The sequence below is a fragment of the Myripristis murdjan genome, chromosome 16 (assembly GCF_902150065.1).
Source record: "Myripristis murdjan chromosome 16, fMyrMur1.1, whole genome shotgun sequence".
NCBI lineage: Eukaryota > Metazoa > Chordata > Actinopteri > Holocentriformes > Holocentridae > Myripristis > Myripristis murdjan.
The window spans coordinates 15699446-15715240 of NC_043995.1; the positions used below are offsets into that span (position 1 = coordinate 15699446).

Below are 15795 nucleotides of genomic sequence, written 5' to 3' on the forward strand. Positions count from 1 at the left end.
AGGGCTCGGCTCCTCGCGAATGACTGGTGTATGGTACCGCCAGCCCAGCTATGTAGTCACTTAGGACAGAAATATTCAGCCTGACCATCGGACAGTGAGATCAGTCATGGTGGCCATCACGGTTTAACTTCTGGTGAGGACATTTTCTCAAGGAGAATACAAAAAATCCTTCTGCTCACTTGGATTATTACCACCTCCCCGAGATCACTGCACCAACCTGACCATGTATTTTCTCACGCTTAAACTTAATCAGACCGACAGCAACAGGGAGGATCGAGATTCAGTGGTGGAACATTGGGTCAGAAGGGGAAGTGTAGACCAGATGGCTTGGGGGCCAGGTCGGCAGAGCTGTGGGAGCCAGGTGGTGATTAGAGTCTCCTGGCATTTGGAGAAGGTGAGACACACCTGGTGGAAGAAGTTTACATGATAAGGGCTTACTGTAAAATGTATGATACATCAACTCTCCCACGTGAGGACCATGAACACTGATTAAGCCATGCAGGATTTGACCAGACGCAGTTGCAACACAAAACAACAACAACGACAAAAAGTTATCAGTGACTCCCAGCCAGCTAATTGCCCAGGAAAGAATTATGGGTGACACAATGACTGGCAAACTTAATTTCACCTATGCTTCCTCTGTATTGAACTTGTATTAGATCTGAATGTCCTGTTTAACAGCTGAGCAAACACGACAGCATTACTTATCCCACACATGGCTGAACAAGCTAATGTCACAGTGAATGAAATGTAAATACATCATTAAAAGCTGAGTTTAGTGACTTTCACAAACACCGATACCGGCAAATGTGAAAGCAATTTCCGTACGTTGGTGAATCCGCTCTCGCTTCACCTCTCGCGCGTTTCACTCTTTCTCACTTTGAAAAACTACCAACACGGACATCCAAACCCTTGCACACAATCCCCCACTTTTCCGCTCTTGCTATTGCCTCTTTCTCTCTCTCTTTTTTTTTTTTTTTTTTTTTTTTTTGTTGTTGTGATTTTCTGTGTCTCTTGAGTGAGTGTGGGGGTGGGGGTGTTGGGGGGGGGGCTGTGAGTTCACTCACGGCACCTGATGAATGAGGGGTGTCTCTCGCTGTTGGGAGAGGAGAGTAGCTTTAATATGTCATTGGAGAGAGGACTGGGGAGGCTCTAGTGGAGCAGAGTAGGGAGATATGTGAGGGATGGTGTGTGGCAGGAGAAGACCATTGGGCATAGAGAAGAGTAATGACCATGGAAGACTCGGAACCACAAACTGCCTTTGGGTAATAGCAGTTTCCAGTTTGTGTGCATGCTTGTGTGAATGTGTGTGTGTGTGTGTGTGTGTGTACACTATACACATGCATGCCAGTGTCAATCTATGTATTCATAAATGTGGATGCCGGCCTGTATCTCTGCATGTGCATTAATTCTGAACCTACGTGTTCTGTATGGATATGGTTAATGGAAAGCAGGGGTGTGGTCTCCTTGCAACTCGCTCATGTCCCTGGGCGTTCTGCATCTGCACAGTGACAAATGACAGGGGTGTCTGGATCTGAGCAACTAGTATGAAATGTGCAGGGGAAGGATCCTGATAGGAAGCAAGCTTTCACACAAACCACTGATAGGAAGGAGAAATAATCCATATTTTCATCTGCATTTTCGAGAAATGTTTGGTGTTTCATTGTAATGGTGGGACTAGCTGTGTGGAGTGACATCTGAGAGAAACAAAGGAACAAAGAGCAAGCTGGCAAACTATGTAGATACAAGGTTTACAGTCTGCAGAGTATGTCCCTTATTATCCCTTTGCACTGTGAGACAGAACCTGCTAACCATCACCATGTGTGTATGTAGTTGATAAGTCTCCTCAGCAGACAAGCTCCCATACATGTATTTGTTCTTGACAATTAAAGTATACATTTCCCATCACGCTATTACATTGCTGTATTTCTACTTCAGAAGATCCCGAAGAAGCCAACTACAGGCTAGCTAACCAGCTAGCTGTTATCTTTTAAATAAGCATTAAGCCAATATTGCCAAAGCTGGCGGCAAAAGTCTCCTTTTTCTGCCTCCTCAGCTCCAGAGTTCAGAAAATGGCACTGATAGCAAATGTGCCTTTTCCTATGAGATAAGTATATGCAGCAACTGAGTCAGTACTCAGTACATCAGTTCCACTGTGATTGAATTTTAGCAGATTATCATGACAGATGCGGCATCATAATGTGAAACTCTCTGAAGTTAGAGCGTTTGGCTGTTGGGAATCTTTGCTTTGAGCTGACAGAAAAAGTATCTTTCATGGGGTGACTTGACCAATTGCAATGAAGACTTAGCACAGTGTGTCTCTAATCGTTCAAGAGTAAAGCGAATGCCAACTGAGTATCTAAACTTGAAAATATTTAGGCCTGTGCAACATGAAATGTTACACAATGCCAGAAATTATGCTTTATGGCTTCTTAATTGTAAATAACAGCATTATCTACAGTAGCATAGCCTGTAATGAGATGATGCTATGACCCAAAAAAGAAGGCTCTCGTATATCACTCCTTTAATCAGCTCAGAAGCATAATGTCTTGGGATTTGAACTCACCTGCACATTTGGTCCTGCTCACCAGCGGTGGTCCAGGTGGTCCAGTGCCTCCTTCTCCAGGCCGGGTCAAGAGCACGCTGATGTGGTACTCTGTGTCTGGATCCAGGTGCCACAGCTTATAGGTGACCATGTTCACTCCATGCACCTCTGACCACGGGGACTGGCTGGCACGGTACTCAATCTCCTTCCTGATAATGGGGCCATCTCCCAGGATGGAGTTGGTGTTGAGCTGGATGATCAGGTAGGTGGAACCTGCTCGCAGCAGCTGTGGTGGTGCAATGGGGGATGGGGGAACTGTGAGAGGAAACATGAGAAAATGTTTTTTGTTGTTGTTTTACTCTGTTTTGATACATATTTGTTCTCGAAAAAGCCTCCACTTTGCTGGAGGCCTCCAAGATTTGCTTGCACAGTCTAGGGAAGTAAGAATGTGATATTAACTTTACAAATCAGTTGTATAGAAACAGATGTTTGACTGTTTTAAAGCCCACTGAGACTTAAACGAGTCCCTTGAGAATTTGTGATGTGAGTAGGTCTAACTGTGTTCAAATAGCAGATTAGTCATACCTATTAACAAGGCATTTTTAGCTTTGCATGAATTTCAGCAAAGGAGCAAGTGAAAAACCAGCTGTGCATTCAGTGCTTGGAATGTGTACGATCTCTGAATACCAGCATTCGTAACTGAGGGATTATGTGCTGTATCGGTGCATCGCTTCCTCAGAATGAATGTTCTGTCTTCAGAGATGAAGTCACCATGATGAAAGACGAGGCCCTGCATCACTATGAGTGAAGATTGCCAAAGCAAGGATTAATTTCAGAGCCCACCGGTCAAATGTCACATGCTGGCAGATCCAAGCCACTGAGCAATTACACGGGCAACTGTGTGAGGGAAAGAATGGAATGCAAAAGAAAATGAGGACAAAGCATGAGAGAAAGATCAGAGTTAGATCTGTGGCTGTGACTAATCCCTCATTCCTGCAGAGGCGCCTGTGTCTATTACGGCTCTCCTCTCTGAGGGATTTCAGTGTTACCAGCACCTCACCTCTACTCTGTGCCGCTTTCCTTTGCCTCAACTTAGCCTGCAGCTCATCTGTAGGCTTCCAATGACTACATTCATAATGAATGTCCAAATTCAGGACAACGGGCAGGCAGCCAGTGAGCTAACTCTTAAACAACTCTGATTTCATTCTCACAGTTAGGGTCCACACTTCCAGTAAATATGTTTGTGTGTGTGAGTGTGAGTGTGTGTGTGTGTATGTGCATGTGTGTGTGTGTGTGTGTGTGTGTTTTCATGTCTGTTTATTTTGGTTGTTCCTATTTATTGCTTTTATTTTCCATTTTTATGAGTCTTATTTTTTTCTTTTTCTTTTTTTTTAAATTTTCCCACTGTATTAGTACAGTTTTGTTTTGGTTATTCTCCCCTTGCCTTCAGGGCTAAATCTCGTTTTCATGGCTACTTTATGTTTAAGATTTCTCTTCACTCAGATTTATATTTCAAGAGGCTGTAAATCCCTGAAAACACATCTTCAAATGTGCTTAAGACTGACAGATGACCACGGGGCAACTACAAAAGCCAGCAGCATACCTTAAGGAGAAAGATGAAACTGTGTTATTCATTATGTAGACTGGTTGCTGTCCTCTACGGGTCAATAGGAGAGTTTCATCATGCAAGAATCATCACTCATGATTCCTGAATGCAATCTGGGGTCTTGCAGATGAGCAGTGGTATTTGAAATGAGTGGATCCAGCTAATTAAGGGGATGATAAGGTTCTTCTGCGTTGGGCAGTGGGGGAAAGGGGATTTATTTAAGCCTTGTTAAAGACTGCCTCCACTCCCGTGAAATAGATTGGCAGTCCGTTGAGTTGAAAATGACTTGTAACCGGCCACTACATCTACTCGTGGCGCAGAATGAAAGGTGCCAAAAATAACATCTGTGTCCCGAATAAACAGTAAGGAAAGCAAGCAGCACATAAATGCAATAATACTTATTTTCTGAAAGAGTTCTGAGCGCCTGAGCACATTACATGGGATTTCATGGCCTTCTATCAGCACATTCACTTATGCCTGGTTTACTGGCAGCTGCCGGTGAGTGGGTTTAGTAACATTCTGGTGAAGAGGCTCCTCTGTCATACACCAAACAGTCTGTATCACCACACTCAACCTAATCCATGCTGCCACATCTATCAATGGGATTTACTTGGTGCCTCAACATAAACTCCTCTCACTCTCTCTCTCTCTCGCCGGCTCGCTCGTTTCCCTTGCATCAATCTTTTTAAGAGGTAATGGTAGGAAGAGAATGGAGGACAAGGCGGATGGAATTCCTCCACATCCTTATTTCTGTTTCCCATCTTCCCCTGGCTGTGGGACCGGAGTTTGGTACACCATCAAACCATCCCACTGAGCCATGTCATCACAGTGCTGTCAGAGTGGTGTCAGGCTGTGGGGTTAGAGTGAGTAATGGGAGTGAGGTCACCATCTGTGGTACATGATATGAAGAGAGGGGGGAGTGTGCAGGAGTCCAAGTCAAGTGAACAGCAATTTGACAGAGCACTGAGGAGCAGCCTGTGGCAGCCAATGTGACAATTCCAGCCCGGCACACAACGGATGTCAGGGAGATTGTATTCACCATCGAAAGATCTTCCATGTGTGTCTAGCACCATACACTTTGTGAATAAGGAGCTTTAAGTAAATCAATTTGAAAAACATGTCTCTGTTTTTCAGTCATAATGTCATGCACATACAAAAGAATTAGCTCAGATGAGTGGGCCTGGTGTCTTACGGTATATGCAAAATGTCTGTTTGAACTAACCACGAGTCTATCCTTGCTTGTTTTGATCAGCTAATCTACTCAAACCAAGAGACACAGAGAGGCATTTCCAGCCATAAAAATAATATAGAGGTTGGGATGACAGGAAACAGAGGGGGAGAGACAGGCTGAGAGAAAGATGAATAAATAACAAGGAAAGAGGAGGAAGGAGCTTGGGTAATTGATGGAGTGAGCGTTTACCTTTGACGATGAGCTCAGCAAAGTTAGAGACCCCAGATCCCCTGGGGGATTGGGTGACACAGCGGTAAAGGTCCTGATCCGCCCGCTGCACGCTGTCCAGCTGGAAGGATGCCACAAAGCGCCGGTGACTCAGGTGCTTGACCGATGCTGTTGATGCTACATCCCCACTGTGCCGCTGGAAAGCAGAGAGGGACAGAGTCAGAGAAAACAGGACCGACCGTTGTGTTTCTCTCTCTCTCATACACACACACACACACACACACACACACACACACATTAACATTTCAACCACACCTAGGGTCTCCATCAGGCAAACTGACAAAGACCCTGGGTGTGGTTGAAAGCTTTGTATTAAATATCATTGGCAACATATTCACATATATCAAAATTACAATACTGAATGGATAAAACTGATGTTTTCCTACGACACTGACACAAATATGTTTGATTTTATAAAATCAATAGTAATGTAGATATGATGACCAAGCAGGTAGAGGCACATAAAAGTCTAATATGTTCAAAAAATTTGCCTCTTTTTTCTGTAATGCAACCTTGTAAACCAGGACACATATCATGTTATTACAATATCCAAAATCACAGACAATATCTAGTTTCATATACAAAGGTATACACTGTTTCAGATGCTGTATGTGTGTGTACATCCATGCATGTTGTCTTATCACACTTCACATACACACACACACATAACTGCATATGCATTACCTTTTACCTAGCTCTTGTACCCTGTTATTCCCCAGAGAAGTCCCAAGACATTCAGCTAACAGTATAAAAACAAAATGCATTTAAATCATCGCTGTCTGGGTCAGGTCTTATTGAGCTGAGTGATTAAAAAAGATGACTGTCCTGTTGTGTACAATTTAATTAGAATGGAAGGACCATCTCTCTCATTTAATCATGCAAAATGACAATCAGGCATGCTTTAATACAAACAAATGAAATCTTGTTAAAATAATAGTGATTATGGGGGTAATACATGCCATGAGTGTCATTTCTTAATGGAGCCCATCCACAACGCAAGCCATCTTCAGTGTCCGATGTTATTGAACCAACACATTTAACAACTGAGTAGTTAGATTTGTGAGACAGCTGGGCTTTAATGCCTTTTGTTTTAGTCAGTTTAATTCATAGTCTAATAGATGAATAGATGTAGACTTTTTGCTTTGGCACAAAACTGAAAAAAAAGAAAAAAAAAAGAAACAATGAAAACGATTGCAACTCAACCACTCTTTACAGAAGAATATATCTCTGGGGGAGAGGCATGCCAAAGGCAAAGCAGTCGAGAGAGAGAACAAAAACAAAAGTGAGGTGGTGCATAAGGAGAGAAAAGGAGAGACAGGCAGCATGTGTGTGAGAGGAAGAGAGATTCAAATTAATGTTGTATGGTGCATGGTGTTGTTGAACCCTAAGAGGCATTTCTCACATTGTTCCACACCATTACAACCGCGAGCATCCCTCAAGTCTAGTCTCAACAAACGACCTTGAACCTGACATTACTCTGGTGTTTAGGCCATTCTCTGTGTGTGAAAAGGTAGACACGAATCTGGTAACCCATCCTTTTTTCTGCCCAGTTTAACAGCATGTGAACACCCTGCGCTCCACTGGGAGGCCTGTGGCTTACGCTATGCCATCTCTGTTTTCTGTTGGCCTTGTGCTTATGGGCCTACAAAAACCCACAGACCACAGTCACCTCAGGCTCAACCTTCACAAACAAACACATAAACACACACCCACTGATTAGGGTGAAGAAGACAACAAATCTTGTGACCACAGAAAAAAAAAACAAAACAAGCCTTAATCATACACTTCAGTGGCCTCAATGTATTTCTTATCTTGTGTCTCCGTTTTCTCCACCCAGTGTGTCGATTACAAAAAGGAGACGGGGGAAATCAGGGTAAATCAAATAAGCGTGAGAGCACTTGATGTTACGTAAACAATCTGGCTGTAGCTAATTGGCGAGGAAACGACAAAACGATCTGTTAATCTGGCAGGAGTCTGCAGCCAAGACCGGGCTGCAGCTGGTGCAGTAGACACAATGAACACAAAAGGGCACAACAACAGAAAACAATGACAGTGATGCAAGTTCAGCTGAACGAACGGCTCAGAAAGACAGGCTTGCCTGGAAGAGATAAGCTAGCAGTGTGGAAATGTGGGAAGAGGCAGGCAGAAAAAAGGAAAGGTATGGAGGAGGCAAGGAGAGGCCAGCTCAAGAGGCCTTGAGACCTTGTTATAGCATGAACCTGCATGACGATGCCAGCTAATTATCAGAGACATTTGTCCTCGTCCTTGTGTTGTGACCAAAGAGGTAGTTTGATTAAGTGTTTAGAGAAGTGGGACAGGGATGCTTCAATTAGACAAATAATAGATCTCCCACTTTCAGACAATACAATAGGTTGGCCTAAGGTCAGCCATGACTGCTGTGCTGTAGTAGGTGGTAGTAGTTGTGAGCCCTGAATATGTGCCTTGCAGCCTGAAAAGCAAGCAGAGTGAAACCCTACGTTACAATGAAATTTCATCCTTTCATCGAGGCTCCATAAAGAGAGGGATTTCACACCATGGAGCAATTCCCTCTGGGGGTAAACTGTATGGCCCGTCTGACCTTCACAGAGCAATTCATTCTAGATAAAAAGCAAAATATCTAAAACAGAGCGCTTGATTTGAATAAAAGCAGGAGGCAGCGAAGAAAGCAAAGAACACTATGATCTCATAAGCCATGTAACTTTTCAAAAGCACAGGGCTCAAGAGGCTTCAAGGCCTTTCGTGGCCTTTGCTGCAGTAAAACGCCGTCTACCATCTTTATGTGAGAATCAACACCGTCTGGGACATTTAATAATTCAAAGACAGAGAAACCCTTGTTGGAGTGGTTATTTAGGGTAACCCACTGAAGAGTTCAGTTACCACAAATCTGATTTGAAAAAAAAAAAAACCTTAAGCTGATAATTCAGTGCTTCTACAATATAGTCTGTAAACATGATCGTTTCTTCAATCAAAGACTTATAGTGAGTGATCCACTGTCTTTATAAAAGTACAACAATTTGTTATTATTTTGCGCTGACTTGTGATGCTGTGTGTCAAATGGTGGATACCTTACTCTGGAACAAAACCCTTCATACACAGTTTTGTAAAAGACACAGGTTCTTCTATGCACAAACTCTTCTATTAAACCACTGACCTCCAGCAGGAACTTCTCAGCCTCTGATGCCCTTCCAGCAGCCACACACTGGAAGGTGGCATTTTGCCCAGCGTTGACCTCCTCATCTCCTAGCCTAGAGAAGTGGGGCGCCTTATCTAAAGAGACAGAGAGAGAAAGAGAGAGAGCGTGGCGGAGAGAGATCAAAAGACTCCATTACCTCTCAACCATTCACAATGCCAGCCAGCCATATAAAATGACATTTTTTTTCCCAAAGCTTTTATTTTTTTTCCCCTCAAAAATATAAACAGGAATTTCAGGCATTTCTGGATGAAAGATCGGCTGGCTATTGCAATGGCCCAATTTTTGTCCATTATTAAGTGCATATCACCGATATTCACCCAGGGCAAAACGCATTCACAGTTTTTCTCAGGGAGAATTTTTGAAATAGCACGCTGCTCAGGTAATGCATTTGTTTATACTTGTTTTCTTTTTTTTGTATTCCTATAAAAGTACCTTTGTAACAAACATCATCAGAACACAGGCACAGGAAGAAAAGCTACAGAGTAAGAATTAGTACTCAACATTTTGGCTATTAATGTCCCAGCATGCTATGCAGAGCTACCAGTGAGTTAGTGTGTGGCTGTAGCTCCCTCACCCAACTCCATGATTAACTATAGCACAGTGAGAACCAGACCCCTGCAGAGCCAAACCACTGGGTAGAAGCAGGCAGCATAGCCTGCCATCTCCGTGAAATGGGGTGGGACAACCCAAGCTGTCCGCGCCAATGATTGACAGAAGGAGATGGCACAGAAGCCGTGGAGCTGATGCATCAGGGAGATGCAAATGTTTGGGGTCTCACTCATCATCTGTTTAGTGGGGCACTACATTGTGTTGGATCTTGCAGAGGGAGATGACAATTTGTTGATCTTGTTTGTGTAAGTAGTAGAGGGAAATTGCTTGTATTTGTACCCCACAGGTGGCCGTGTTTCCTTTGAGTGACTCCCCCTCCTAAGGTTAATTCATAATTCATGCCTGAGAGCCAAACATAAACAAACAGAGAAATGAGTGTGAATAAAAAAAAAAAAAAAAAAAAACAAGCCCTACAATTGGCAAGAACTGCAGTGTTATACAGCTAAATGTGTCAGATCTTATCCTCAGGACTCTTTAGCGTGATAAATATTTAATTTGACTGCAACACTGGTTTCAGAGTCAAAGACTAAGACTCAGGAGAATAGAACAGAAATGTCAACCGTGGTTTAACCAGAATTCACAAAGAGGAACTCGTTTTGCATGCCTCTTTTTTTTTTTTTTGGCAACAATTTTCTTTGATTTTTTTTTTTTCTTTCTCCTTCCTCCCTCCCTCTGTGCAGTGCCAAGCAATGCAGGCTGGCCATGTGCCACATCATAGAGCATGCTCAGGTCTTGATGAGAGTCTTAATTATTTAATGGTCACGGTGGGAGCATGCAGAAGATGCCATCTGCTGTCTCAGGGAGAGACAGGGACCTCACTGGGTGGTATGCATGGCACTCAGAATCACTCTCGCAGCCTGCATTCCTTTCATGAAATCGCTGGTGGCATCCTTCTTACAGGGCATCTCTGAAAGCTCAACTTGGATCGAACCATCCCCATGGTAACAATGGGGAGTATATATTGAACATATATATATATAAATATATATACAGCATATACATTAGCAGGGAGATACACTAAATCCCTGTTAGGAAATACATCCTTCAAGCTTTTGTAAGTTATATAAGTCACTTCAAAGCAGTGTGGACCATGGATGTTAAATGTGCTCTGAGCTGATGGAGCCCCTGTGCTTAGCAGTGGGTTGTAGAGGGAGTGTGTAAGTGACACTGAGAGACTTTGTCCAGGTATTAAGCTCCGGGGTCTTAGTGAATATGTTTTACTCATGGTCCTCAGAGGCTGACACCACACTGAGCTCCTGCCCTCACTTTTACACGGCTGACATAAAAACCTCTCCGCAGCAGGAAGCCGCAAGGTGACGACAACCCACTGGTCTGCTACGAAGGCATGAATCTTAATGCTCTTTGTGCATGATGGAATAATCCCGCCATGTATCCTGACATGTTGTATTTGGGGACGTCTAAGCTAAAAAGCAACGCAGGCTACTAGACTTATGGTCAGGCCAGAGAGTGAGAAAGTACATGGAAGTCCCCATGGAAACATATCCATATGTCCATACAGTAAAGAAGTACCTTTGGTTATCAGGCAAGGCTAAATCCAGAGAGGATGCAGGTGTGTGTTCAAGTGTGAGGATCACCTCTCTTGTTGCAGGATACTTCAGTGCAAAATTGCAATGCTAATGCAAAGGTCAACCAGTCATTATCCTATTTATGTTTCATACCACTTTTAAATAACTCTTTCCCCAACCACTCTATCTTTTTCCTCTGGCTTTTGTAATTGCAATTTATCGTCTGCATCAGAAGTGGCACTTACAACAGGGATAGTTGAGCAGCATGATGTCATCTATGGCGATGTAGCCTCTCCGCTCCCTGGAAACAGTTGCCTCAATCAGGATCTGCAAAAGTTAAATGAATGCGGATAGATTATGAGGAGATTTAAGTCATAGATGGAACAGCTAAAGTAGGCACTTATCCCTAACCTAGCTGCTCTCAAAACTGAAGTATAAGAGCAATTTTCAAAAGAACACTGAGAGGCTTTGTGAATTCCATTGCTCTTGTCCCCTTTCAGTGGCAGAGGCATTAATTACAAACAAGACAATATCCACATCGTCGCACATCTGCTGACCCAAAACAAAAGCTAGCAGGGAGACAATGAGAGAATAAGAGAAACATGGAGGCACAAAAATAGAAAGATGGATAAGTTTTGCCTCAGTCCGTAGGGCCTAGAAAAATAATGGGTTTATCGGGAAGCACAATGTGGTGTCTGAGTCATGAGCCCCATTCAGCATTCCGGACACAGGCTGCTGTGAAGCCATAACAGCAGATAATACAGCCTGTGCAGGGTCATGGGGCTCAAGGGAGGACAGGGCTCCATACCATCCTGTGGAACAATAAGGTGCCTGGTCAGTGGGCTCCCATGAAACCTAATCAATATCAAATCACCATCCCCAGTAATAGTGAGAGAGTTATGTGACACTGGGGTGATGTTTGTTTTCCCAGCGCCAAGGACAGTCTTCCATCCTCACGTTTGATCGAAGGGCAGCTTTGAGTTATTGTTTCTCATAATCCTCTGACCAAATGATTACAACATGGCTCCTATCACTGGGCCTTGATGTTTACAGAGTGTGCCACACACACACAAAATTGCGTCAACCCTCCCAGTTACTTTTTGTTTGTGTGCCTGATTTTTGAACTTGTATAAACACATGCAAAACTGAAACACCTTATCCTCTGGTATAAGGTCATACAGATTGGAGCTTATCCTCTTCTCAAAGTCATATAAGATCACATCGCATCAAGTTGGGCTATAGTGCCTTGTATCCAATTTGTTTCTGCGCTGTGCAGCCATGACACAGATTATCTCGGAGACCAGAATCTGCTTGGGTTTGCACACCTAATTTAAGAGGCACAACAACATCTCCAGGACCTCTGCCCCAAATTCCAGCCTTCCCTAGTCAGCAGGACAGAGATAGTCCACCTCCCTGAACCTGAGAGGGAGACGTATGATTACAGCGACAATTGGCGTGACAGCAACCCTGACCATGCATGACCCCAAAGGCATCCACGCACACAGACCTGGATGGGATATGAAGAGATTGGGGTCAGCTAAAAAACTCCAGACAGAATGAGAGGCAGACAGCCAGGCATGCAGAGAAAAGGACGGGAGGTGGCGGGGGGATGGGAGAAAGGGACAGAAGGAGAGGTGGGGTAAAGTGGAGAGGTGAAAGGGAAGCAGGAGGAAAGGTCCTGGCTGCTAGGTCTAAGCTGGAGAGTGACCCTGCTCTGTCTATAGCTGGCTGCTCCTCCCCAGCTCTAGGAGGAGAACAAAGGCTAATCTCCCTGTGCCACTGTCAATTCTCCTGCCCCTCCCCAGATGGTGCTGGAAACCTGAACTGGAACATCACACCAGTGTTTTAGAATGGGGGATTACATTTACATTTGCTGTTTTCATATTTTTTGGAAAATCCTGTGCATTATCCTCTCCTGTCATTTTTTTTCATTCTGTGGTTTGTATTTTGTCTTTCTTTTATTTCTTTTGCTCCCTCTCTTTCTCTTTCTCTTTCTTCCTTCTCTCCCTTTGTACAACACAATAAATAAAGGACATGAAATGACAATGTCCTTTAACATTCAGACAGTGTGTTAGGACACACTGTCATGCCATTAGACTAATGTCAGAATTAGGCACAAACCCTGACTAAGAGCAATGCTAGATAAAGATGATAAAGAAATACCTTCAAAGTCTAATTGAAGGCAGTATTACTCTCTGCTGAACTAAAGCCCTAAATAAAAGATTGATTGTTGGTTAATCCCCAGTTGTTCTATAGCCATTAGGCTGGAAGGTTATTAAGAGGGAGACATTCAGAGCATTTGTTTCAATAAACAACCTTTCCCAGATGTTTATTGAAAGCCACTTTCCCAATGAAACTTTCCATAAACCTGTAGTTTATTCTAATGAGTCATTACTTTATTTTCAGATGCAGGGATGCAAGAGGAATCATTCCCAGCGAAATGCAAGAATCATTGTCTATAGAAAAATATAAGAGTGGCACACAATGATTTATGACTGAGATAAAAATGCACATTACGTATATTAAATTACTCTGATGTTGGCTTTTTTTTAAGCAGATGTAATGTATACAAATCAAGAGGAAATATATTTGTCCTATATAAAGCACTAATCTCAAATTCTTTCATTCTACTCAGGAGATGCAGTTAGACACCAAGACCTTGCACTCACCCATTCGGCACAGTCAGGGGAAGATAATAGCTCCTTAAATATTCACAGACAAAAGGTCATGTGCTAAGGTAAATCTGCCCAGGTGGAAAATGCTAAAGGATATACTGTAAGCCTGTGTCTCGGAGTAGTTGTGAATAGTTGTGAGGCTGTGTCAGGAATCTCAAGTTCTTCCCTACTTCATGAAACCGCTTTCATAGCTACGGGCTGAGCTTGGAGGTCTCTCAGCAGGGTGTGGTGGGAAAAATAAGAGAGATTATCAGACAAAGCTGAAACATAAGTATTCTGATGAGTATTCTCATTTCCAAGCCTTTGATGTATCTCTCACTCCCTAACTTGCTGCTTTTCAAATAAATGAGTGTCCTACATAAACAAGGCGACAGTAATACCATACGCAGCCTTGGGGCGCATGGAGAGGTCTGGTTTGGTTTGGCAGGGTAAACTAAGAAGGGCTGGGATGAAAGTGTCAGCTATATCTACAACTATGTTCCCACTAAAAGCTAAAAAGGAGGGACAATAGCAAAGTAAGGGGATGAAGGAGAAGGGGTAGATAAACACAAGAAATGCAAGACAGGAAGGAACCTAAAAGAGGATACAGAGACACAAGGAGAGGAGAGAGAGACAGGGAGACAGAGAGAGAGAGAGAGAGAGAGAGACGAGGGGAAGAAGCATATCTCCAGCTCTAGTTGGCAGTCTTGGAGGGCCTGATAACATCTTTAATATTTGATAACAAGGTTCCCCGGCTATCGCAAACACTTCTACCAATGGAGGAGAGAAATATGGCGATGCACACCAGACACACAAGACATCTCCAATCAGGAGATCTCAAGGTGATCTCACTGCCTTCGATTTTCCTCCAGTCCCACCCCCCCGTCCATCAGAGTTTTAATCCTAATTTAAAAACTTAACCAATCTAAAAAGAGCAAGCCAGATAGCGCGTGTCGCCAGTGTGACATTAATATAAAAGGAAACCTAATCAGAGAACAACATTATTATATCTGAGGCAGTATTTCATCATTCCAAACACAAAAATGAGAACATGCACATGTTGAGCAATATGACTGCTCAAAGTCTCACACATGATATAATCTTGCAAATTATCAGCGATATAGTGGGCCTATAATCAAGAAAATTATTTTACAAATCACCAGGCAGGCGTTTTGGTTTTCAGCATATTTAATCCTCTTAGTTTTGGTGATTATCAGGGAATGACTCAGACTATTTTTTAATTACATTCCACAATGACATTTTCCAGACATAAACACTGTGCATGTGCTGCAACAGCAACCTTGAGAGTATACGCAATTGAAATCTCACATCTCTATCCATACGATGCAAAAGGTTCTGCTGACATATTGAATCCGAGTGCTGTGTGGGCAAGGAATGGTGAGCACTAATATGACCTGAAAACTAATAAGGTGGAAAAACCCTGAACATTTGAAATCAGTCTTTAAAATGATCTGTTCCCTTGGGTTTTATTTCACTGAAAGACAAAGAGAAGAGCCTGTTCACCACCTCTACTTCAAAAGCGCACTTTGCCAGTTTAATGACAAGGTAAATATGCCTACCTACTGCTTCACATCCAAAGTCACTGTATTAAGCTCGCTACTGAGCTGATATAACCCAAAGCCTTTAATATTTTAAGTCATACAAGTTGCAGCTAGCACGCTTTAGAACTAAAAACCCCTGGTGAATACCAAAAGAACTGAGCTGAAGCATACCAGGCTCAAACTCCATGATTCCCATCCCCTTTTCCCAGCATTGTTCTCTTCTCTTTCTTGTTTATCTATGTGCTTTCATCTGCACCAGTGCTGGTGTAACCGCAGAGCAAGGCCAGCATTGTTAAAGATACCGCTATCCTGGAACACATCCAGTGCAACACATCTCCATCCAGCCTCTCTCTGTTCATGTCTGAGTAGCAGGGAGCGGTGACGTGTTGCAGGGCAAGACCCCCTTCATTCACCAGTGATGAGCTTTTCTTATGGCTGCTAAGGGATTAACAATGTAAGGTATGGTATCAGGAGGACTTTTATTGCTTTTCCACCATATTGTTTGAGGACAAATTTTCATTTGACACATGAAAGCATCTGGCCACACTCCAACCAAAGCATTAGATTGGAAACCACAAAGCGGCTGGACCAATCAGTGTCCTTGGTGTGGCTTGGTTGATGATGACAGCAACAAGCTACAA

At 43.1% G+C, this 15795-nt stretch overlaps 1 protein-coding gene across 5 annotated transcripts in view; it reads right to left on the reverse strand.

The window, feature by feature from the left end:
- Window positions 1-15795, reverse strand: part of ptprub (protein tyrosine phosphatase receptor type Ub) — a 157380-nt gene that overhangs the window by 53710 nt on the left and 87875 nt on the right. For all 5 annotated transcript variants that reach the window (XM_030073318.1, XM_030073315.1, XM_030073319.1 and 2 more), the window contains exons 4-7: window positions 11184-11265; window positions 8762-8877; window positions 5572-5746; window positions 2567-2860 (exon numbers count right to left, since the gene is read on the reverse strand). In XM_030073318.1, coding sequence (XP_029929178.1) covers window positions 2567-2860; window positions 5572-5746; window positions 8762-8877; window positions 11184-11265 — 667 coding nt within the window. The remainder of the gene's footprint in view (window positions 1-2566; window positions 2861-5571; window positions 5747-8761; window positions 8878-11183; window positions 11266-15795) is intronic.